The sequence below is a fragment of the Oncorhynchus mykiss genome, chromosome Y, assembly GCF_013265735.2.
Source record: "Oncorhynchus mykiss isolate Arlee chromosome Y, USDA_OmykA_1.1, whole genome shotgun sequence".
NCBI classification, from domain to species: Eukaryota; Metazoa; Chordata; class Actinopteri; order Salmoniformes; family Salmonidae; genus Oncorhynchus; species Oncorhynchus mykiss.
In genome coordinates, this window is record NC_048593.1 from 26,532,834 (window position 1) to 26,556,714 (window position 23,881).

At 43.6% G+C, this 23,881-nt stretch overlaps 1 protein-coding gene across 10 annotated transcripts; it reads right to left on the reverse strand.

Annotated features, from left to right (window-relative positions):
• Positions 1–15,293: 15,293 nt before the first annotated feature.
• LOC118945277 lies at positions 15,294–23,873 on the reverse strand. Of its 10 annotated transcripts, none has more exons than XR_005040389.1 (4): positions 23,500–23,873; positions 18,276–18,442; positions 16,047–16,170; positions 15,294–15,959 (listed from the first exon to the last, which is right to left on the reverse strand). XR_005040389.1 is itself a non-coding variant. In XM_036967503.1 (4 exons), exons 1-4 carry the CDS (start codon positions 23,506–23,508, stop codon positions 16,166–16,168), a joined length of 252 nt encoding a protein of 83 aa, XP_036823398.1. In that variant the 5' UTR covers positions 23,509–23,853; the 3' UTR covers positions 15,294–16,165. The 10 variants fall into 10 exon arrangements, 3 of the variants coding, with proteins under 3 accessions (XP_036823398.1, XP_036823397.1, XP_036823396.1); XR_005040392.1 differs by adding an exon at positions 22,704–22,908 and having other exon boundaries at positions 15,294–16,170; positions 23,642–23,853; XR_005040390.1 differs by lacking the exon at positions 16,047–16,170 and adding an exon at positions 22,704–22,908 and having other exon boundaries at positions 23,500–23,846.
• Between the last annotated feature and the right edge of the window lie 8 nt (positions 23,874–23,881).

Genomic DNA, 23,881 nt, shown 5'->3' on the forward strand with positions numbered 1-23,881 from the left:
ACAAAAATAATGGCTTTAGATAAATAATTCATTTTAACACACCATCAAAACCATTATCTGACCATTTCCCTAAAGCATCCAAAGTTGAAATGGTCGTTGAGAGTTTTTAGTGTTTTTACTAGGTGACATCTGCTCTATCAAGATAAATAAAACAGTTCAAAACAGTAAATAAATAAACGCCAACAGCACTGTAGGTAGTAGTGACTAACCATTTTACCCTAAGCAGCTAACTGGACAAATAAAGGAGCATGCCCAGGAAGTGTTGAGGGCAGAGCGGAGTGGAGAGGCTCAATGAAAACCCTCTAAGTTTCTCCAATACACACAGACACAGTATTTCATAACGGATTACATTAACACTTAAATAACATTTGATTTGATTTGATGCTGGCTCCAAGTGAGCGTAAAAGGCCTTATAACATTTTGCTCACAGCAATACTATTATTTTCCACAGCAATGATTCACTTAGAGTGACAGCAGGTTCAGGGCCCATTAAAGCCCTGAGTGTGTCTATGCAAAGTCTCTTGTGTGACTGAATGAAGCTCAGTGTAAAGGTTAGCCAGCGTCCCACTAAGCTCAGGGGGAGGATTGCTGACTGACCCAGCTTCTAGGGGTGTGCTGTGTTATTGACAGACAGGGCACCACAGGGATGCTGGACAATCACCACCATCCTGCTCCCAGTGGTAAACAGAAGCAGTGCAGTCATCACCAGAGCAGGAGGGGGGAGAGAACAGCCGGGCCTGGCCATCTGTCCGCCCGCCCTAATGGAGCCACGCCGAAAGGTCAAGGCATCAGTTACGTCACAGCAGACTTATCAAGAAGACCCACCCTGGGAGTTCCACCGAGACAACAAGAGGTGATTTGTGTGTGTGTGTGTGATTGGTATTCAGTTCTATACTCTCCCAAAAACCTGTAGTGATAGCATGCTCTGTACATTTACACAGTTCCCAAGCTAACCACTTTCCTACAAATCGGCCATAACTAAAACATCCCACGCATTCCGCCCATCTCCCCAAACCATCCATTTTAACACCCGCCCACACAAACACAACACTACACCTCCCACCTCACTCAGCTTCCTTCCAGTCAGTCTACTGAACTTGATGTGAGCCCAATAAAGTCGTCTGGCTCCAGGGCACCTGGCTACGTTTTTAAGAGCTAATTTTATGAAATATTGAAGAGCCCCTCTGAAAGCCATACATGTGGGTGGTGGGGTGTTATAAAAACACCACCACCACCCACATTTCCCCAATACACACACACAGATGCAGTATTTAAGGACACATTACATTAACCCTTAACAACCAAACAGGCACTCAAGCACATACAAACACACACACCTTAATGAAATCGTCAATGGCACCGACAGACATGGTCGCCTCGCTTCGAGTCCTTAGGAAACTATGCAGTATTTTGTTTTTTTATGTATAATTTCTTACATTGTTACCCCAGGAAATCTTAAGTCTTATTACATACAGCCGGGAAAAACTATTGGATATAAGAGAGATGTCAACTTACCAACATTACGACCAGGAATACAACTTTCCCAAAGAGGATCCTCTGTTTGAACCACCACCCAGGACAATGGATCTAATCCCACAAGCCGACCCAAAACAACAGCGCCGCAGAAGGCGCAGACGGAGCAGTCTCCTGGTCAGGCTCTGTAGAGGTGCACATTGCCCACCGCTCCCGAATAAACTACTCCAGTCTCTTGACAACAAGGTAGACGAAGTTCAAGCAAGGGTTGCCTTCCAGAGAGACATCAGAGATTGCAACATTCTCTGTTTCACGGAAACATGGCTCTCTCGGGATACATACATGCCACCGGGCTTCTCCATGCATCGCGCCGACAGAGATAAACACCTCTCTGGGAAGATGAAGGGTGGGGGTGGATGCTTCATGATTAACGACTCATGGTGTAATCAAAACAACATACAGGAACACAAGTCCTTCTGCTCACCCGACCTAGAATTCTTACCAAATCAAATGCCGGCCATGTTAGCTATGTACAGTACATTCCCCCCAAGCAGACACCACAACGGACATCAAGGAACTTCACTGGATTCTATGTAAACTGGAAACCATATATCCTGAGGATGCATTTATTGTAGCTGGGGATTTTAACAAAGCAAATTTGAGAACAAGGCTACCTAAATTCTATCAGCATATTGATTGCAGTACTCACGGTGGTAATACACTCGATCACTGCTACTCTAACTCCCGCGATGAATACAAAGCCCTACCCCACCCTCCCTTCGGCAAATCCGACCACGACGCCATCTTGCTCCTGCTGTCTTATAGGCAGAAACTCAAGGATGTACCAGTGACGAGAACCATTCAACGCTGGTTTGACCAATCGGAATCCACGTTTCAAGATTGTTTTGATCACGCAGACCCAAAAACCTGTAGAAAATATGTTCCGGTCAGCCTCAGAGAACAACATCGATCTATGAGCTGACTCAGTGAGTGAGTTTATAAGGAAGTGCATTGGAGATGTTGTACCCACTGTCACGTCCTGACCATAGAGAGCCCTTGTTTCTCTATGGTGGAGTAGGTCAGGGTGTGACTAGGGGGTAGTCTAGTTTAATATTTCTATGTGGGGTTCTAGTTTAATTTTTCTATGTTGGTGATTTGTATGATTCCCAATTAGAGGCAGCTGGTAATCGTTGTCTCTAATTGGGGATCATATTTAGGTAGCATTTTTCCAATCTGTGTGGGATAATATTTTGTGTTTTGTGCATGTGCACCATTTAGTCACATTTCGTTGTTTCTTTGTTGTTTTGTTGTGCGGTTCACTTACTTCAATAAAAAAGATGTGGAACCCAGATCACGCTGCACGTTAGTTCGAGTATGCTTTCAACGACGTTCGTGACAGAATATCCCACCACAACACGACCAAGCAGCGTGCCCAGCAGGAGAAGGTATCCTGGACTTGGGAGGAGATATTGGATGGGAAGGGATCTTTTGCACCGATGCCCAGTCCAGGCACGGCGTTCAGCCCGGCGCGGTGGCCGGATCCGGAGTCTGGGCGGGGGCTACGACCCGCACCGGAGCCCCCACCAACACTAGTCATCCCCCCTAACCCTCCCATTTGGTTCAAGGTTTTGCAGCCGGAGTCCGCACCTTTGGAGGGGGTGTTCGTGACACCCACTGTGACTATTAAAACCTACCCTAATCTGAAACCGTGGATGAATGGCAGCATTCATGCAAAACTGAATGCGCAAACCACCGCATTTAACCACAGAAAGAGGTCTGGGAATATAGCTGAATTTAAACAGTGTATTCCCTCTGTAAGGCAATCAAACAAGCGAAATGCCAGGGACAAAGTGGAGTCACAATTCAAAGGCTCAGACACGAAACATATGTGGCAGGGTGTACAGGAAATCACTGACTACAAAAAGAAAACCAGCCACGTCACGGACACCGACATTGCGCTTCCAGACAAACTAAAAATCTTCTTTGCCTGCTTTGAGGATAATACAGTGCCACTGTCGTGGCCCCCCGCTTACAAGGACTGCTCCCCACCCTCCTTTCTCCGTGGCCGACATGAGTAAAACATTTAAACGTGTTAACCCTCGCAAGGCTGCTGGCCCAGACGGCATCCCTTGCCGCGTCCTAAGAGCATGTGCAGACCAGCTGGCTGGTGTTTACGGACATATTCAATCGCTCCCTATCCCAGTCTGCTGTCCCCACTGATTCAAGTTGGACACCATTGTTCCTGTACCCAAGAAAGGAAAGATAACTTAAATAAATGACTACCAACCCGTAGCACCCACTTCTGTCATCATGAAGTGCTTTGAGAGACTAGTCAAGGATCATATCACCTCCGCCTTACCTGCCACCCTAGACCCACTTCAGTTTGAATACCGCCCCAACAGGTCCACAGACAATGCAATCACCATTACAGTGCTCTATCCCATCTGGACAAGAGGAATACTTACAGTTGAAGTCGGAAATTTACATACACCTTAGCCAAATATATTTAAAATCCCTGTCTTAGGTCAGTTAGGATCACCACTTCATTTTAATAATGTGAAATGTCAGAATAAGTCAAATAAGTAGAGATAATTATTTATTTTAGCTTTTATTTCTTTCATCACATTCCCAGTGGGTCAGAAGTTCACATCCACTCAATTAGTATTTGGTAGCATTGCCTATAAAATGTTTAACTTGGGTCAAATGTTTCAGGTAGCCTTCCACAAGCTTCCCACAATAAGTTGGGTGAATTTTGGCCCATTACTCCTGACAGAGCTGGTGTAACTGAGTCAGGTTTGTAGGCCTTCTTGCTCATACACACCTTTTCAGTTCTGCACACACATTTTCTATAGGATTGAGGTCAGGGCTTTGTGATGGCCACTCCAATACCTTGACTTTGTTGTCCTTAAGCCATTTTGCCACAACTTTGGAAGTATGCTTGGGGTCATTGTCCATTTGGAAGACCCATTTGTGACCAAGCTTTAACTGATGTCTTGAGATGTTGCTTCAATAAATCCGCATAATTTTCTTTCCTCATGATGCCATCTATTTTGTGAAGTGCGCTAGTCCCTCCTGCAGAAAAGCAACCCCACAACATGATGCTGCCACCCCCGTGCTTCATGGTTGGGATGGTGTTCTTCGACTTTGAAGCCTCCCCTTTTTCCTCCGAACATAACGATGGTCATTATGGCCAAAGAGTTCTATATTTGTTTCATCAGACCAGAGGACATTTCTACATGTGCAGTTGCAAATCATATTCTGGCTTTTTAATGGACGTTTTGGAGCAGTGGCTTCTTCCTTGGCCTTTCAGGTTATGTCGATAAAGGACTAGTTTTAGTGTATATAGATTATTTTGCACCTGTTTCCTCCAGCATCTTCACAAGGTCCTTTGTTGTTGTTCTGGGATTGATTTGTACTTTTCACACCAAAGTACGTTCATCTCTTGGAGACAGAAGAGGAGGCACTGGGTGTGAAGGTAGGCCTTGAAATACATCCACAGGTACACCTCCAATTGACTCAAATGATGTCAATTAGCCTATCAGAAGCTTCTAAAGCCATGACATAATTTTCTGGAATTTTCCAAGCTGTTTAAAGGCACAGTCAACTTAGTGTATGTAAACTTCTGACCCACTGGAATTGTGATACAGTGATATGTAAGTGAAATAATATGTCTGTAAACAATTGTTGTAAAAATGACTTGTGTCATGCACAAAGTAGATGTCCTAACAGACTTGCCAAAACTATAGTTTGTTAACAAGAAATTTGTGGAGTGGTTAAAAAACGAGTTTAAATGACTCCAACCTAAGTGTATGTAAACTTCCGGCTTCAGCTGTACCTCATCTATAATTACTGATATCCCAGAATTAGGATGGCCACATTCCTGTGTGTCTGTGTGCATCTGGATGTGTGTGTGTTTGTGTGTATGGAAGAGGGGGGCTGTTATTGTCAGTCAGTGCTCTTTCTTTTATGTATGTGTTTATTACTGTGTGACAGACGGAACACAGATCTGAGGTACACTATACAGTATATACAAAAGAACATGGACACCCCTTCAAATTAGTAGATTTAGCTATTTCAGCCACACCTGTTGCTGACAGGTGTATCCAATTGAGCACACAGCCATGCAATCTCCATAGACAAACATTGACAGTGGAATGGCCTTACTGAAGAGCTCAGTGACTTTCAACATAAGATGTCACCTTCCCAACAAGTAAGTTCGTCAAATTTCTGCCCTGCTAGAGCTGCCCCAGTCAACTGTAAGTGCTGTTATTGTGAAGTGGATACGTCTTGGAGCAACAACGTCTCAGCCGCAAAATAGTAGGCCACACAAGCGCACAGAGCGGGACCACCGAGTGCTGAGTTCCAACCTGCCTTTGGAAGCAACGTCAGCACAAGAACTGTTCGTTGGAAGCTTTATGAAATGGGTTTCCATGTCCAAGTAGCTAAACACAAACCTAAGATCACCATGCACAATGCCAAGCGTCGGCTGGAGTGGTGAAAAGCTCTCCGCCATTGGACTCTGGAGCAGCGGAAACGTGTTCTCTGGAGTGATGAATCACTCTTCACCATCTGGCAGTCCGATGGATGAATCTTGGTTTGGCGGATGCCAGGAGAATGCTACCTGCTCCAATGCATAGTGCCAACTGTAAAGTTTGGTGGAGGAGGAATAATGGTCTGCGGATGTTTTTCATGTTTCGGGCCAGGCTCCTTAGTTCCATTGAAGGGAATTCTTAACGCTGCAGCATACAATGACATTCCTGGCAATACTGTGCTTCCAACTTTGTGGCAACAGTTTGGGGAAGGCCCTTTCCTGTTTCAGCATGACAATGCCCCCGTGCACAAAGTGAGGTCCATATGGAAATGGTTTGTTGAGATCAGTGTGGAAGAACTTGATTGGCCTGCACAGAGCCCTGACCTCAACCCCATCAAGTACCTTTGGGATGAATTGGAACGCCGACTGCAAGCCAGGCCTAATCCCCCAACATCATTGCCCAACCTCACTAATGCTCTTGTGGCTGAATGGAAGCCCCCGCAGCAATGTTCCAACATCTAGTGGATATCCTTCCTAGAAGAGTAGAGGCTGTTATAGCAGCAAAGGTGGGACCAACTCCATATTAATGCCCATAATTTTGGAATGAGATGTTAGACAAGCAGGTGTCCACATCATTTTGGTAATATAGTGTACCTTTATGTTGTATCTTTCGACCATACCCTGCAATCACATCATCATGAAAGAACATCTCAAATGCACTGTAGCATGAACTATACAGGTAACTGCCAAAATAAAGAAAACACCAACATAAAGCGTCTTAATAGGGCGTTGGGCCACCACGAGCCAGAACAGCTTCAATGCAGCTTGGCATACGTTCTACAGGTGTCTGGAACTCTATTGGAGGGATTCTTCCGCAAGAAATTTCAGAATTTGCTGTTTTGTTGATGGTGGTAGAATCTGTGTTCACTTGGGTTGAGATCTGGTAACTGAGGCGGTCATAGCATGGTTTACATTGTTTTCATGCTCATCAAACCATTTAGTGACCTTATCAAGCTCTGTGGATGGGGGCATTGTCATCCTATGGAGGCATAGCCACGGTAGTCAAAATAATGGTCTACCCAGCATTTTTATACATGACCCTAAGCATGATGTGATGTTAATTGCTGAATTAACTCTTTCAATACAATTTGTATCCCTCATTTCCTCAAGTGTTTACATTATTTTGGCAGTTACCTGTCCATTCCAGTGGTTGTTTATCTAACCTAAACCTGTCAGGTCTAGGCTGAAACTCAACAGTGGTATACAAACCTTTTCCTTCTGCAATGTGATCCAGTGGGTTTATGAAGCCTGATGAGGCATGAAGTGAGAGGCGAAGGCTTAGTGTTTACTTTGGTCCTGTATCAAGACAAATCTGTCTCCCTTCCAGCTCATTTTGCTATTAATGGGGTCTTTATGATGGATCCAGCCAGAGAGAGGTAGCCTATTACTCCAAAACGCAGTGATTACAGCAGCTCCTTTTACAATGTGTTTTATCAAAGGGGTACACAGTATGGCAGATAAATACAAAGTACTTATTAATAAATATCCTCCGTTGGTTCAAAAATCTTTGCACTCAAAATTTGCATGGCTTATAACGACTGGCACAGCCGTTTTCCCATTTTGGTATCGGCGTTGAAAAATCATAAATCGGTCCACCTCTACTCCAGACAGCATTATAAAAAAAAATAGAACATGTGCTTTACCTGATATGTAATAGGACTATACTATCTTAAAGTAAGTGTCCAGTGTTTCCAGATATCTATGAAATATGACCTATAATGAATTACAATATGAGTGAAATTGTTTAATCATGTTAAAAAGCAGCTTTTCTCTGTTGAAATGGGGTGGGCGTACCTCAATAACAGAATTGTGAGGGCGAATACTGGTCATTAAAAATATTAATGTGATAGACCAATGATTGTTATCTCATACTTAACTAACCCCACCACATTTCTGATGAACTTGCCTGTTCAAACTTGTATCTCGTAATATTTGTTCAGATGGGTTTCGAGGAATTATCCGTCATTGTGACAGCTCTTTAAAAAGTGACATGGTACATAATCACCCCATTGTCTGTCAACTCTCACCCGCTTCTTATAACTATTCAACGCCTGCCAGGTCTCTGCTGGCATTGTTGTTGTGTAAATATATTACGGGAAATAGAGCTCCTGCCACTGTATTAGCATGAGAGGTACAGGATATGCAGGTAAGGCTTTGCACAGTAGATGGCAGCCATCCAGTGGAGGTAAGGGGACTGTCAGTCAGTGCTTTGTTCTGCTGCAACAGTGACGTGCATAACCAACGGCTCTGAGTTACCGAGACTGGATGACGATGCCAAATGGAGGATGACGGTGCTAATGTCTGTTCTCATGTTCTTCTGTTTCACAGGCCATGCATGTTTAATACCGTAACCAGTAACAAACCCATGTCAAACCCTAATAGACCTTGGTGGTTATCAATAAAAGGTGCTCACCCCATGCTCACCTCATGTCAGACCTATGTTTAAGCAGGCCTGCTGATGCTGTGCTCAGTGTATTGTCATACACACGTGTCACTGTCATTACAGAGTAATGTAGTTGTCCAATCATTAAACAATTAGCCAGTACTAACAGGGCTGTATGTATGATAGTAGACTACAGACTCTGGCTTGTTTTTGGCCAGCAGTCCAAGCAGAAAATTCCTGTAACAGTTTCAAGAATCCTTGGATTTTGGGAAGTCATCTCGCCAGTATCCCAGCCAGATACCGTAAGAACAACAATGACACGCTATGTACACCTCATTTCACAAGAAAGCAATACCATACGAAAACAATCCTAGCTTCTGAAATAAGCCTCACAAAAAGCATTATTGTTTAACAATGTACTGTACTGTATACTTGTCTTGCACAACTATTCCTTCATACTCTGACAGTGTTAGTCATGTGATTTCTAGTTATTCGCATTGTGTTCAAGGAAAGGCTGTGGTAGTAGCACTGTATATTTGTACATGATTATGAGGTTAATCTTCAACTGGGTGATAATGAAGAATCAGGGAGTTGTGGAAAGCCTGAGTTCACTCTGCAACAATCAAAGATAAGGCTGTTTGACCAGAGGGGAGTGTCACACTGGCTAGTGGTCAATGGCTACAATTCCCAGAATTCCCCAGGCACAGCGGAGGTTTCCCACTTTCTCAGAGCCATGGAAACTGCTGATCTAACCTTGAATCAACAAAACATATAAATACCTGCCTCACAGCCTCAACCAAGCTGTGAAAATGGGCTGCACATTGGACTCTTCTATTTGGCTGGGAGTGCATGTGGCCCCTTCTATAGAATTGAGACAGGAGACTGCCCCATTTTTATAATTGTTTTAAGTGTAACTGTGCCTTTTCAGCTACAATTTGTTTAAGAAAAACTGGACAGTGTTTCATGTGTTAGTCAGCGACACATTTCAAGCATTCGAGCAGAGCTATTCTGTTCAGGAGTTGTGTGATTGCAGGAATAGTATAGTACCTTGACATGTTACATGCATCAGCCTGACTGTCAGGAAGTCTTCCTTTGGTATTCTGGGAATTACCTACCTCTGGAGAAAAGACAGAAAATCTACTAACACTTCAAAATGTACAAAATATTTGATTTTCACAATAAGATCAATTGGTTATATTAAACAAAAGGTTATATAAAAAAATATTTTTAACAAACAAAATCTGTGCCAACTGAACCTATTTTCACTCATCAATACTAATAACAAGGTGTGCCAATATCACTCTATATATTATACACACACACACGTGGCCAAAAGTTTTTAAAATGACACAAATATAAATTTTCAAAGTCTGCTGCCTCAGTTTGTATGATGGAAATTTGCATATCCTCCAGAATATTCTGAAGTGATCAGATGAATTGCAAAGTCCCTCTTTGCCATGCAAATTAACTGAATCCCAAAATAACATTTCCACTGCATTTGGAATTTGCTGCCAGTGAGATTGCACCTAAATCAACCATTTATTGGATCATCAACAACTTCAAGGAGAGCGGTTCAATTGTTGTGAAAAGGCTTCAGGGCGCCCAAGAAAGACCAGCAAGCACCAGGACCGTCTCCTAAAGTTGATTCAGCTGCGGAATCGGGGCACCACCAGTACAGAGCTTGCTCAGGAATGGCAGCAGGTAGGTGTGAGTGCATCTGCACGCACAGTGAGGCAAAGACTTTTGGAGGATGGCCTGGTGTCAAGAAGGGCAGCAAAGAAGCCACTTCTCAACAAGGAAAACCATCAGGGACAGAATGATATTCTACAAAAGGTACAGGGATTGGACTGCTGAGGACTTGGGTAAAGTCATTTTCTCTGATGAATCCCCGTTCCGATTGTTTGGGGCATCCGGAAAAAAGCTTGTCCGGAGAAGACAAGGTGAGCGCTACCATCAGTCCTGTGTCATGCCAACAGTAAAGAATCCTGAGGCCATTCATGTGTGGGGTTGCTTATCAGCCAAGGGAGTGGGCTCACTCACAATTTTGCCTAAGAACACAGCCATGAATAAGCCACATCCTCTGAGAGCAACTTCTCCCAACGATCCAGGAACAGTTTGGTGACGAACAATGCCTTTTCCAGCATGATGGACCTTGCCATAAGGCAAAAGTGATAACTAAGTGGCTCGGGGAACAAAACTTCGATATTTTGGGTCCATGGCCAGGAAACTCCCCAGACCTTAATCACATTGAGAACTTGTGGTCAATCCTCAAGAGGCAGGTGGAAAAATAAAAACACACAAATTCATAAACTCCAAGCATTGATTATGCAATAATGGGCTGCCATCAGTCAGGATGTGGCCCAGAAGTAATTAACAGCATGCCAAGGTGGATTGTAGAGGTCTTGAAAAAGAAGGGTCAACACTGCAAATATTGACTCTTTGCATCAACTTCATGTAATTGTCAATAAAAGCCTTTGACACTATGACATGCTTGAAATTATACTTCAGTATTCCATATTAACATCTGACAAAAATAAAGTCAATCACACTTCTGTGAAATCAAACGGTCCACTTAGGAAGCAACACTGATTGACAATAAATTTCACATGCTGTTGTGCAAATGGAATAGACAACAGGTGGAAATTATAGGCAATTAGCAAGACACCCCCAATAAAGGAGTGGTTCTGCAGGTGGTGACCACAGACCACTTCTCAGTTCCTATGCTTCCTGGCTGATGTTTGGTCACTTTTGAATGCTGGCAGTGCTTTCACTCTAGTGGTAGCATGAGACAGAGTCTACCACCCACACAAGTGGCTCAGGGAGTGCAGCTCATCCAGGATGGCACATCAATGCAAAGGTTTGCTGTGTCTGTCAGCGTAGTGTCCAGAGCATGGAGGCGCTACCAGGAGACAGGCCAGTACATCAGGAGACGTGGAGGAGGCCGTAGGAGGGCAACAACCCAGCAGCAGGACCGCTACCTCCGCCTTTGTGCAAGGAGGAGCAGGAGGAGCACTGCCAGAGCCCTGCAAAATGACCTCCAGCAGGCCACAAATGTGCATGTGTCTGCTCAAACGGGTCAGAAACAGACTCCATGAGGGTGGTATGAGGGCCCGACGTCCACAGGTGGGGGTTGTGCTTACAGCCCAACACCATGCAGGACGTTTGGCATTTGCCAGAGCACACCAAGATTGGCAAATTCGCCACTGGCGCCCTGTGCTCTCCACAGATGAAAGCAGGTTCACACTGAGCATATGTGACAGACGTGACAGAGTCTGGAGACGCCGTGGAGAACGTTCTGCTACCTGCAACATCCTCCAGCATGACCGGTTTGGCGGTAGGTCAGTCATGGTGTGGGGTGGCATTTCTTTGGGGGGCCGCACTGCCCTCCATGTGCTCACCAGAGGTAGCTTGACTGCCATTAGGTACCGAGATGAGATCCTCAGACCCCTTGTGAGACCATATGCTGGTGCGGTTGGCCCTGGGTTCCTCCTAATGCAAGACATTCCTCGACCTCATGTGGCTGGAGTGTGTCAGCAGTTCCTGCAAGAGGAAGGCATTGATGCTATGGACTGGCCTGCCCGTTCCCCAGACCTGAATCCAATTGAGCACATCTGGGACATCATGTCTCGTTCCATCCACCAACGCCACGTTGCACCACACTGTCCAGGAGTTGGCGGATGCTTTAGTCCAGGTCTGGGAGGAGATCCCTCAGGAGACCATCCGCCACCTCATCAGGAGCATGCCCAGGCGTTGTAGGGAGGCACGTGGAGGCCACACACACACACTACTGAGCCTCATTTTGACTTGTTTTAAGGACATTACCGTAATTTCCGGACTATAAGCCGCTACTTTTTTCCCACTCTTTGAACCTCGCGGTTTATACAATGACGCGGCTAATTTATGGATTTTTCCCGCTTTCACAAGATTCATGCCGCCAAAAAACTGAGCACCGTCACATAATGTGACGTAAATCGAGCGCGCTCAAACTTCCCATCATTCTGATTACGGTAGTCATTTTGTCACCCTCATCATGGCAAAGACACGGAGAAATGCATATGATGCAGCTTTCAAGTTGAAGGCGATCGATCTGGCTGTTGGAAAAGGAAATAGAGCTGCTGCATGGGAGCTTGGCCTTAATGAGTCGATGATAAGACGTTGGAAACAGCAGCGTGAGGAACTGACTCAGTGCAAAAAGACAACAAAAGCTTTCAGACGGAAGAAAAGCAGATGGCCCAAAGTATTTGCATCCACTCGACATCAGTGTAAATCGTGCATTTAAGGTGGCGCTCCTTGTTCAGTGGGAGGCTTGGATGACAAGTGGGGAGAAATCCTTCACTAAAAGAGCATCTTATGGTCAAGTCTGCCAGTGGGTCCTGACAGCGTGGAGCATTGTCAAAAAATCCACTATCATCAACGGGTTTCGAAAGGCTGGACTGCTGCGTGTTGAAGGGGCAGCATGCGCTCAGCGGGGTATTTGCCTCCGGATGAAAGTGACGAGAGCGACAATGAAATCGATCCAACATCGGATGAAGCAATTCTGAGGCTATTCAACTCCGACACCGAAGGAGATGACTTCAGTGGTTTCAGTGCACAGGAGGAGGAAGATAGTGACCAATGACTTTCTTGGTAGGCTACTGTTTTAATTTTTGTTACAAGCCGTGTTTCGTTAAAGCCTATTTATTTTTGTTACAAGCCGTGTTTCGTTTAAAGGCTGTGTAAAGTTCATTTGTTTCAATGTACCGGTAGGCACCTGTGGCTTATAGACATGACCGGTTTGTACAAAATACATATTTTTTGAATTCAGTGGGTGCGGTTTATATTCAGGTGCGCTTAATAGTCCAGCAATTACAGTACATCAAATTTGGATCAGCCTGTAGTGTGGTTTTCCACTTTAATTTTGAGTGTGACTCCAAATCCAGACCTCCATGGGTTGATAAATTTGATTTCCATTGATAATTTTTGCGTGATTTTGTTGTCAGCACATTCAACTATGTAAAGAAAAAACGATTTAATTCATTCAGATCTAGGATTTGAGCAGTATACACACACACACACAAAGTTGAAGTCGGAAGTTGACATACACTTAGGTTGGAGGCATTAAAACTTGTTTTTCAACCACTCCACACATTTCTTGTTAACAAACTATAGTTTTGGCAAGTCGGTTAGGACATCTACTGTGTGCATGACACAAGTCATTTTTCCAACAATTGTTTACAGACAATTATTTCACTTATAATTCAGTGTCACAATTCCAGTGGGTCAGAAGTTAACATACACTAAGTTGACTGTGCCTTTAAACAGCTGTCAAATTACAGAAAATGATGACATGGCTTTAGAAGCTTCTGATAATTGACATAATTTGAGTCAATTGGAGGTATACCTGTGGATGTATTTCAATGCCTACCTTCAAACTCAGTGCCTCTTTGCTTGACATTATGGGAAAATCAAAAGAAATCAGCCCAGACCTCAGAAAAATAATTTTAGACCCCGAAGTCTGGTTCATCCTTGGGAGCAATTTCCAAACGCCACGTTCATCTGTACAAACAATAGTACGCAAGTGTAAACACCAAGGGACCAAGCAGCCGTCATATCGCTCAGGAAGGAGACGCGTTCCGTCTCCTAGAGATGAACGTACTTCGGTGCAAAAACTACAAATCAATCCCAGAACAACAAAGGACCTTGTGAAGATGCTGGAGGGAACAGGTACAAAAGTATCTATATCCACAGTAAAATTAGTCCTATATCGACATAACCTGAAAGGCCGCTCAGCAAGGAAGAAGCCACTGCTCCAAAACCGCCATAAAAAAAGCCAGACTACGGTTTGCAACTGCACATGGGGACAAATATTGTACTTTTTGGAGAAATGTCCTCTGGTCTGATGAAACAAATATAGAACTGTTTGTCCATAATGACCATCGTTATGTTTGTGGAGGAAAAAGGGGGAGGCTTGCAAGCCAACGAACACCATCCCAACCATGAAGCACAGGGGTGGCAGCATCATGTTGTGGGGGTGCTTTGATGCAGGAGGGACTGGTGCAAATTACAAAATAGATGGCATCATCAGGAAAGAAAATTATGTGGATATATTGAAGCAACATCAGTCAGGAAGTTAAAGCTTGGTCACAAATGGGTCTTCCAAATGGACAATGACCCCAAGCATACTTCCAAAGTTGTGGCAAAATGGTTTAAGGACAGCAAAGTCAAGGTATTGGTGTGACCATCACAAAGCCGTGACCTCAACCCTATTGAAAACGAGTGTGCGAGCAAGGAGGCCTAGAAACCTGACTCAGTTACACCAGCTCTGTCAGGAGGAATGGGCCAAAATTCACCCAACTTACTGTTGGAGGCTTTTGGAAGGCTACCCAAAATGTTTGACCCAAGATAAACAATTTAAAGGCAATGCTACCAAATACTAATTGAGTGCATGTAAACTTCTGACCGACTGGGAATGTGATGAAAGAAATAAAAGCGGAAATAATTCTCTACTATTATTCTGACATTTCACATTTTTAAAATAGTGATCCTAACCGACCTGAGACAGGGAATTTTTCCTAAGATTAAATGTCAGGAATTGTGAAAAACTGAATTTAAATATATTTGGCTAAGGTGTATGTAAACTTCCGACTTCAACTGTATATAGTACCCACTACCTGCCACCATGAGAAGTAGACATAAATCATTCACTTGAGCAAGGCAGCTCTATTGCATAGGGCTAATTCAACCTTAGCTCAGCTTTCATTTTCATGCATTTTAGACTACAGCTGAGAAATGTAACATGTCTTTGTCCAGTAACCTAGAGCACACTGCATCTACCACAGAGAAATAAATAAACATTCAATGCTTATGTCCTGGATCATTATTATTTAAATGTTTTCATCCAACACCTCACACAAGGCATTCATCAAAGCTGGACACCTGTCCCAGGGAAAGGTGTATTACTGGCCCATGTAAGACTACTGTATATTTGTGATTAGAAAACATTGTTATGAATTAAACTGTTTATTAGAGATGAATTAAGAAAGTTATTGCTGTTGCATTAAAACATTGTCCTATTATCTTTGGTGCTGCACATCGATTGTTTAAAAAAACTAGACAATTATAGAAACACAAGATAAGAATAGATCATTTCCTTCAGCAGACAATTGAGATGACAGACATAATGCACGTTGCACGGATGGATTCAATCATTGCTTTTGCACATTATCCACTCATTTCCTTTTGACACATCTCACCTAACTGAGTATGTGCAAGAGTGTGGGTCTCATAGGTCCCTTTCCCATCCACTCTGCAAACATCCTCGATATCGGTTCTCCCGATATGCAATACATTGGCAAGTAAAGTTTGGACCTTTCCCAATTTTACAGATGTAGTTCAATAGTTTTAGAGTTCATCATTTTGAGGATGGAGTCACCCAAACATAACATCTCGCGTTCTCCAGATCTTTATGGCTGTCCTTATGGAGACTTCCCCAGATCACTTATGTCCATCCTCGTGTCTCCCCTTGCCTCGCCCCTAGAACCAGATAGGGATGTACAGAGTAGAGAACCTTAGAGTGAGCCCTGGTCAGTTGCAACAGAGCAGGAGCATGAGCAGCGCTACCTAGACGTGTCAAGGAAGAGTCTCTTAAACCAACGGCCCACTGCCATGTCGACTCTCATCACGAGGGTCACCTCCACCAGAACAAAGACACTGCTCCGGGAACCCTTAGGCCTCGAACATCAACCTGCAAATTTAGAGATTTTTAGAAAATAAATCATGCTTAATAAAATGGCAGAGAAGACGTGATGATTAATAACATGGTATAGAATACGCATAACTCCTTTTGAGAGCATGATCTATCACACAGAGCAGGAAGGAAGGACACTAAAAACATATACTGTGGTTCATGTGAATTGGCACTTGAGTGCAAAAATCTTCCACACCATTAGATGTCTCCTGAGGATACCAGTTGCACAGACTGATGCAAAGATCAGAGAAGAGAGGAGCTCCTGAGTCAATCGCAGGGGTGTGTCTGTGTTTGTTTATATGTGCCCCATTAATGAATAGGTAGCGTGTTGCTAGCTGAAGAAGGGCAGAGCTGAACTGCTGGGGACTCTCTGTCAGTCTCATCTCCATGATAGCATTGTCCTTGCCTTCCTCCCCACTGCCTCCTCTTCCTCCTCGTCCCCCGCACACACCAGCGGCCAAGCCACTGCACACGCGCAAACATACAGACACGTCAGCAGAAACTGAGCTTCATATTCATGATCAATATATGTATGTGATTTATTTAGAATTCAATCTACACTTAACCAGCATGGCTACCACAGCATTCTGCAGCTTAGTGGGAGTATAATTTGTTTTTCAACAGGACAATGACCCAACACACCTCTGGGCTTGTTAGGGGCTATTTGACTAAGAAAGAGAGTGATGGAGTGCTGCATCAGATGACGTGGCCTCCACAATCCCCCGACCTCAACCCAATTGATATGGTTTGGGATGAGTCGGACCCCAGAGTGAAGGAAAAGCAGCCAACAAGTGCTCAGCATATGTGGGAACTCCTTCGAGAATGCCAGGAGTGTGCAAAGCTGTCATCAAGGCAAAGGGTGGCTATTTCAAGAATCTCAAATATAAAATATATTTGGCCTGCCTGGCTGGTTCCTCCAGAGAGCAGTGCATGTGCTGGTAGAGCGGGGGAGAGGAGGTGGTGCAGCTCTGCCTGGGCAGCCAGAGCAGGGCTAGCCCTAAGCCCAGCAGAGAGAAGGCAGCCCTGAGGAGGGCCCGCTGGACCAGGCTGATCAGCTCAACCAGGTTCCTAAAGCTGTCCTCCGGGGTTTCAGCCATAGCCCACTGAAGCCCAAAACAGACCGACAGCCGGGGCAGGATCCAGCAGGCCGTGAACACCGTACCACCAGGACTATTCAGGTTGCTGCAGCGCCACAGCAGTTACTGTAGATCCAGGAGGCCAGAGACAGGATGTAGATCAGGTTCTTCAGACAGCTGTCCTGCACCTGTGACAGGCGGGAGGGGAACAGGAAGGGATGGCAGGAAGGGATGGCTCCTCCTGACAGCCATGAAAGGAGTGGGAGAGAGAGCCTAAAAACACCCCCAGGCATGCCAGGGGGTCATGGCCGTCCCAGGTGAGATGGAAGGAGACAGAGGCTCAAGGAGAAAAGCAGAAAGGTGACCACACAGCCCTCTGCTATTACATAGCTGTCAGAGAGCAGGGAGTCACAGCGCAGGAGGAGCACCAAGAGGGGAGGGGTAAATAAGAAGCGAGGCAGGGTCAGTCAGTCACTCCTTGGGGCTACCTCTCCACCCTCAGCAGTCTTGCTGGCCCAGTCAGGCTCTCCAGAGCAGCAGTACCTCAGAGGAGAGGGCTACAGCCGCTAGGCACCAGGACCCCTCAGCATAGCCCTGTGTAAACAGCTGACCTGCAGCTATACACACCCCTACCCCAGTGGCTGCCACCAAAGGGACCCTCAGCAGACCACTCTCCCTCACCAGCACAGAGGACATCATACCACGCAGGTACATGCCAGGAAAGCTATGCCGGCAGCCATCTTGGCTGGGTCGAAGCATGCCCATGTGGCTCGGCAGGTGTCCCGAAAAGAGGTCAGGTACAGTTGCAGGGAGGTCACTAGCTCTGGGGTGGGAGAGTGGCCATCATTGACAGTGGTGAGGTACTCAGAGGAGGCGGCGGGAGAAGTCTGCATGCAGCTGAGAGACAGACACTCTGGATGTCTTTGGCTATTCATGGTTCAAATATGTGCAGAGACGTGCAGTAAACTGTAATATTCAATATACAGCACATGAATGTATCTGGCATGATTACAGCTCTGTGATTACCTGTTTGGCCTCCGCCTGGCTGAGACCTGCTGGTGCACCCCCTATCTGGCTGTCTGCAGGGAACCGAGGCAGCAGGACCTGCCCACACTGCTGTAGGGGATGGGGATGCCCAGGAGCAAGGCAAGGGTAGGTACCAGATCTGTCTGGGGCACCACCTTAGAATCACTCTACAGGGAGATAGAGACAAGACAAAGGTCATTCAATGTGGAAAAATCAATGCCAGACATTACATTTTGTCAGCTGGTTATTGTCATGCAAAAGACTGCTGGTCTCAAGGTAATTGACAGGTAGACTAATTAACAAACACATTTAGCATCTCCAGGCCACTGATGTGTGCCTTTGGAACATTTACATTTGGAAAAGTATAATACATCTATTTAATATACACCATCACAATAAATTCATTATTTATTTAAGAAAATGTATTTCAGAAGAACAGAATATGAGTTAGCCAAATGTACTGTATGTTATCTGGCTATGCACCCTGCCATAAGGCTGTAGAGTTGTTCATTTATTAGACAAGATATGCTTAAGTCCCATGACATTATTTTATATTATAATTGAACTTCGCTGTATAAAATAAAAGTGGCTGTGTAAAAGTGATCAATTTAAACAGGTACTACAGTGGCAAGAAAAAGTATGTGAACCCTTTGGAATTACCTGGATTTCTGCATAAATTGGTCATAAATGAAGATCAGATCATATTTTAAGTCACAACAATAGACAGTCTGCTTAAACTAATAACAAACAAATAACAAACATTACACTTGCGGGGTGGGAAAAGTATGTGAACCCTTGGATTTAATAACTGCTTCCAAACAACACAACTTTAGTTTCCTTTGTCCACAGAATATTTTGTCAGTAGCGCTTTGGAACATCCAGGTGCACTTTTACAAACTTCAGACGTGCAGCACTGGGTTTATTTGGACAGCAGTGGCTCCTTCCATGGTGTCCTCCCATGAACACCATTCTTGTTTAGTGTTTTATGTATCGTAGACTGGTCAACAGAGATGTTAACATGTTCCAGAGATTTCTGTAAGTCTTTAGCTGACACTCTAGGATTCTTCTTAACCTCATTGAGCATTCTGCGCTGTGCTCTTGCAGTCATCTTTGCAGGACGGCCACTCCTAGGGAGAGTAGCAACAATGCTGAACTTTCTCCATTTATAGACCATTTGTCTTGATCAACATCAAGGCTTTTAGAGATACTTTTGTAACCCGTTCTAGCGTTATGCAGGTCAACCATTCGTAATCTTAGGTCTTCTGAGATCTCTTTTGTTCAAGGCGTGGTTCACATCAGGCAATGCTTCTTGTGAATAGCAAACTCATATTTTGCGAGTGTTTTTTATAGGGCAAGGCAGCTCTAACCAACATCTCTAATCTCGTCTCAATGGTTCGACTCCTGGTTAGCCGACTCCAATTAGCCTTTGGGTTCACATACTTTCCCCAACCTACACTGTGAATGTTTAAATGATATATACAATATAGACAAGAAAATACAATAATTTGTGTCTTATTAGTTTAAGCACCCAATGTTTGTCTATTGTTGTGACTTAGATGAAGATCATATCAAATTTGATGATCAATTTATGCAGAAATTCAGATAATTCCAAACGGTTCACATACTTTTTCTTGCCACTGTATATCCTAGATTGAGTTATGTAACAATTTTAGTTGTGAAAGACACACATTTTAGAAATTAAAATATATATATATATATATATGGTCTGCAAGATGCGACTTTAGGCCAATGATGAATTTAGAAAGTCATAAAAAAAGGAAAAAGCTTGCTCTCTACCTTGCTTTAGGCTGCACACACTGTTCTCTCATCAAGTGATCATATTTTCACCCATCAGACTATTCTCAATTGAATCCTGTCTTTACTAATATCTAAAATTAGCAAAGGTGTAAAGTATTTAAGCCAAAAGTACTAGTTAAGTTGTTTTTGGGGCATCTGTACTTTACTACTTGACACCCAAAAGTACTTGCTACATTTTGACAGGAAAATGGTCCAATTCACACACTTATCAAGAAAACATCCCTGGCCATCCCTACTGCCTCTGATCTAGCAGACTCAGTAAACACCAATGCTTCTTTTGTAAATTATGTCTGAGTGTTGGAGTGTGCCCCTGGCTGTCGAGCAATAAAAAATAAATACAAATTCTTCAGTCTGGTTTGCTTATTAAGGACTTTGAAATGGTTTCTACTTTTATTTTTGATACTTAAGTATATTTAAAACCAAATACTTTTAGACTTTTACTCAAGTAGTATATTTAAAAAAGGTATATTTACTTTTACTCAAGTATGACAACTTAGTACTTTTTCCACCATTTAATATTTTGGGGATCTAGAATGAGCCATTATCAAATGGGCAAGTAAAGGGGCAAGACAAAAAAGACATGTCATCCGTATGCACTGGAATAGCGAATGGAGATCACTTTCCCGCCATTACATTGTTCACTCATGTCGTGTAAGGCTACTCACCGACAGGTGATATTCCGCCCAATCTCTGTATGCCATGGGCTCTCCAACACTGTTCCTGCAACTACCCAGTGCTTAATTTGGGAAGCAAAGTGAAATCTGTTCAAGAACATCGATAGTAATATGTTTTCACAAAGAAACATATTTAATTAAACTGCTGACAGACCCTCTCTCTGCACAGTGGAAAAAGGAATGGAGATGGAAACTCACAGTGGGAGATATTCTGTAGCTAAAGGTAATATGTGAGCCTATCATTTAAAATTCCCTATTCCTCGACTATTCAAAATCAATTACTAATGCAATATAAATGTAGGCTAAATTTGAATGTGTCAAATTCAGGTATTTTAATTGTTTTTATTTAGGGCTTGGACTTATAAACTCAGCAAAAAAAGAATCTTCCTCTCACTGTCAACTGCGTTTATTTTCAGCAAACTTTAAATGTGAAAATATTTGTATGAACAAAGCGAGATTCAACAACTGAGACATTAACTGAACAAGTTCCACAGACATGTGACTAACAGAAATTGAATAATGTGTCCCTGAACAAAGGGGGGTCAAAATCAAAAGTAACAGTCAGTATCTGGTGTGGCCACCAGCTGCATTAAGTACTGCAGTGCATCTCCTCCTCATGGACTGCACCTGATTTGCACACTGTGCAGGTGTTGTTACACGTGGTCTGCCACTGCGAGGACGATCAGCTGTCCGTCATGTCTCCCTGTAGCACTGTCTTAGGCGTCTCACAGTACGGACATTACAATTTATTGCCCTGGCCACATCTGCAGTCCTCATGCCTCCTTGCAGCATACCTAAGGCACGTTCACGCAGATGAGCAGGGACCCGGAGCATCCATCTTTAGGTGTTTTTCAGAGTCAGTAGAAAGGCCTCTTTATTGTCCTAAGTTTTCATAACTGTGACCTTAATTGCCTACAGTCTGCAACTGCATGTTCATTAATTGTTTATGGTTCATTGAACAAGAATGGGAAACAGTGTTTAAACCCTTTACAATGAAGATCTGTGAAGTTAGTATTTTTACAAATTATCATTGAAAGACAGGGTCCTGAAAAAGGGCCGTTTCTTTTTTTGGTGAGTTTTATATTAGGGCTATGCTTATGCATAAGCTTTACTAAGTATATGGGTGTTTTGAATTCATCATCACTTTAGAAAGAGCTGTCCATTTCGTTGTGCTAGGCTTCGAAACAACATCCACAACGACCATGTTCTCCACTCAGTATCAACCTTTTGTTGAACTTCTTTCTTCAAATTGATCAATCACAGTGATGTGAATTTTAAAAGCACATACTGTTTTGATGATAAGTGTTTGATGTGATTTCCATCCCATTTGCATTGATGCCAGAGTGGTTATAGAGACAATTGAGCCCCAAGTACCAGGCCATTAGGACTGATGGTCGTTACCTTACTGTGAAATGCTTACTTACAAGCCCTTAACCAACAATGCAGTTCAAGAAATATAGTTAAGAAAATATTTACTAAATAAACTAAAGTAAAAAATGAAATAAAATGAAACAATAAAATAACGAGGCTACATACAAGGGGGCACCAGTACCGAGTCAATGTGCAGGGGTACAGGTTAGTCAAGGTAATTGTACATGTAGGAAGGGGTAAAGTGACTATGCATAGATAATAAACTGCGAGTAGCAGCAGTGAACAAAATTAAGGGGGGTGTCAATGTAAATAGTCCGGGTGGCAATTTGACTAATTGTTCGGCAGTCTTATGGCCTGGGGGGGTAGAAGCTGTTAAGGAGCCTCATGGACCTAGACTTGGCGCTCCGGTACCCCTTGCCGTCCGTTAGCAGAGAGAACAGTCTATGACTTGGGTGACTGTGGTCTTTGATAATTTTTTTTAGCCTTCCACTGACACCGCCTAGTATATAGCTCCTGGATGGCAGGAAGCTTGGCCCCAGTGATGTATTGGGCCATACGCACTAACCTCTGTAGCACCTTACGGTCGGATGCCGAGCAGTTGCCATACCAGGTGTTGATGCAAACAGTCAGGATGCTCTCGATGGTGCAGCTGTACCACCTGGGGGCAGACCGTCAGAAATTCCAGGATCCAGTAGCAGAGGGAGGTGTTTAGTCCCAGGGTCCTTAGCTCAGTGAAGAGCTTTGTGGGCACTATGGTGTTGAACGCTGAACTGTAGTCAATGAAAAGCATTGTCAAATAGGTGTTCCTGTTTTTACACTGCTGCTACTCGCTGTTTATTATCTATGCATAGTCACTTTACAAACCAACTCAACTAACCTGTACCCACGCGCACATTGACTCAGTACTGGTCGCCCCTGTATATAGCCTCGTTGTTATGTAATTTTCTTGTGTTACTTTTCGATTTAATTACATTTTTCTCACCTTAGTTTATGTAGTAAATATTTTCTTAACTCTTTCTTGAACTTCATTGTTGGTTATCGGCTTGTAAGTAAGCATTTCACAGTAAAGTTGTATTCGGCACATGTGACAGATACATTTAAAAAAAATGTTATTATAATAATGTTAGTCCATCACCCTCCGATTCAGAATATTTCATTTTCATAGTCATGGCACACTTTGTCTAAGAGCTATTGAAGATTGAACGGTGGAAAATATATACATATTTTCAACAACAAAAGAAGCAGTAGATTTTCCACTATCCACCCCTGATTCAGAATATAACAGCTTCATAGTCATGGCATGCTTGGTTCAATAGATATTGAAGTGAGAAAACCGAATATCCAATATAAACAAATTTTACCTCGGTCATCAGCTTTTGTTCTGATGTAACTTAGAGCCCAGCACAATGTAAAAATGATTGGCCTCATCGGTGCTACCATAACTACCGCTGATCAGTTGCAGGTGCTAGCTACTGTAGCTACCTGGCTATACTAACTTCTGACCTTGTTTTAGCGTTCCGTTTTTTATTCTCTCTGCCAGGGCCGGCCAGCCAGCATCGAGACAGGAGCCTCGGGTACACACAATCCGATAATACTCCCCTCTTATTTTCATTGGGACTCCAGCTATTGATTACATTGCCACGCGGGAAGTGCATGTCGCCACACGGTCAGGTCTCGCTGTAACCCCCACATCCGATCTATGCCGGCATGCGCACTGCAACCAATGTTTATATAAATCAACGA

Excerpts from the sequence above, each read along its gene's own strand:
- LOC118945277 (XM_036967501.1), bottom strand. The coding sequence starts at position 23,793 with ATGCACTTCCCGCGTGGCAATGTAATCAATAGCTGGAGTCCCAATGAA. Across the intron at positions 18,443-23,641 it reads AAACGGAACGCTAAAACAAG|AGTGATTCTAAGGTGGTGCC; the intron begins GTCAGAAGTTAG and ends ATCTCCCTGTAG. Across the intron at positions 15,960-18,275 it reads GCCAGGCGGAGGCCAAACAG|GGGCGAGGCAAGGGGAGACA; the intron begins GTAATCACAGAG and ends ATCTGGTTCTAG.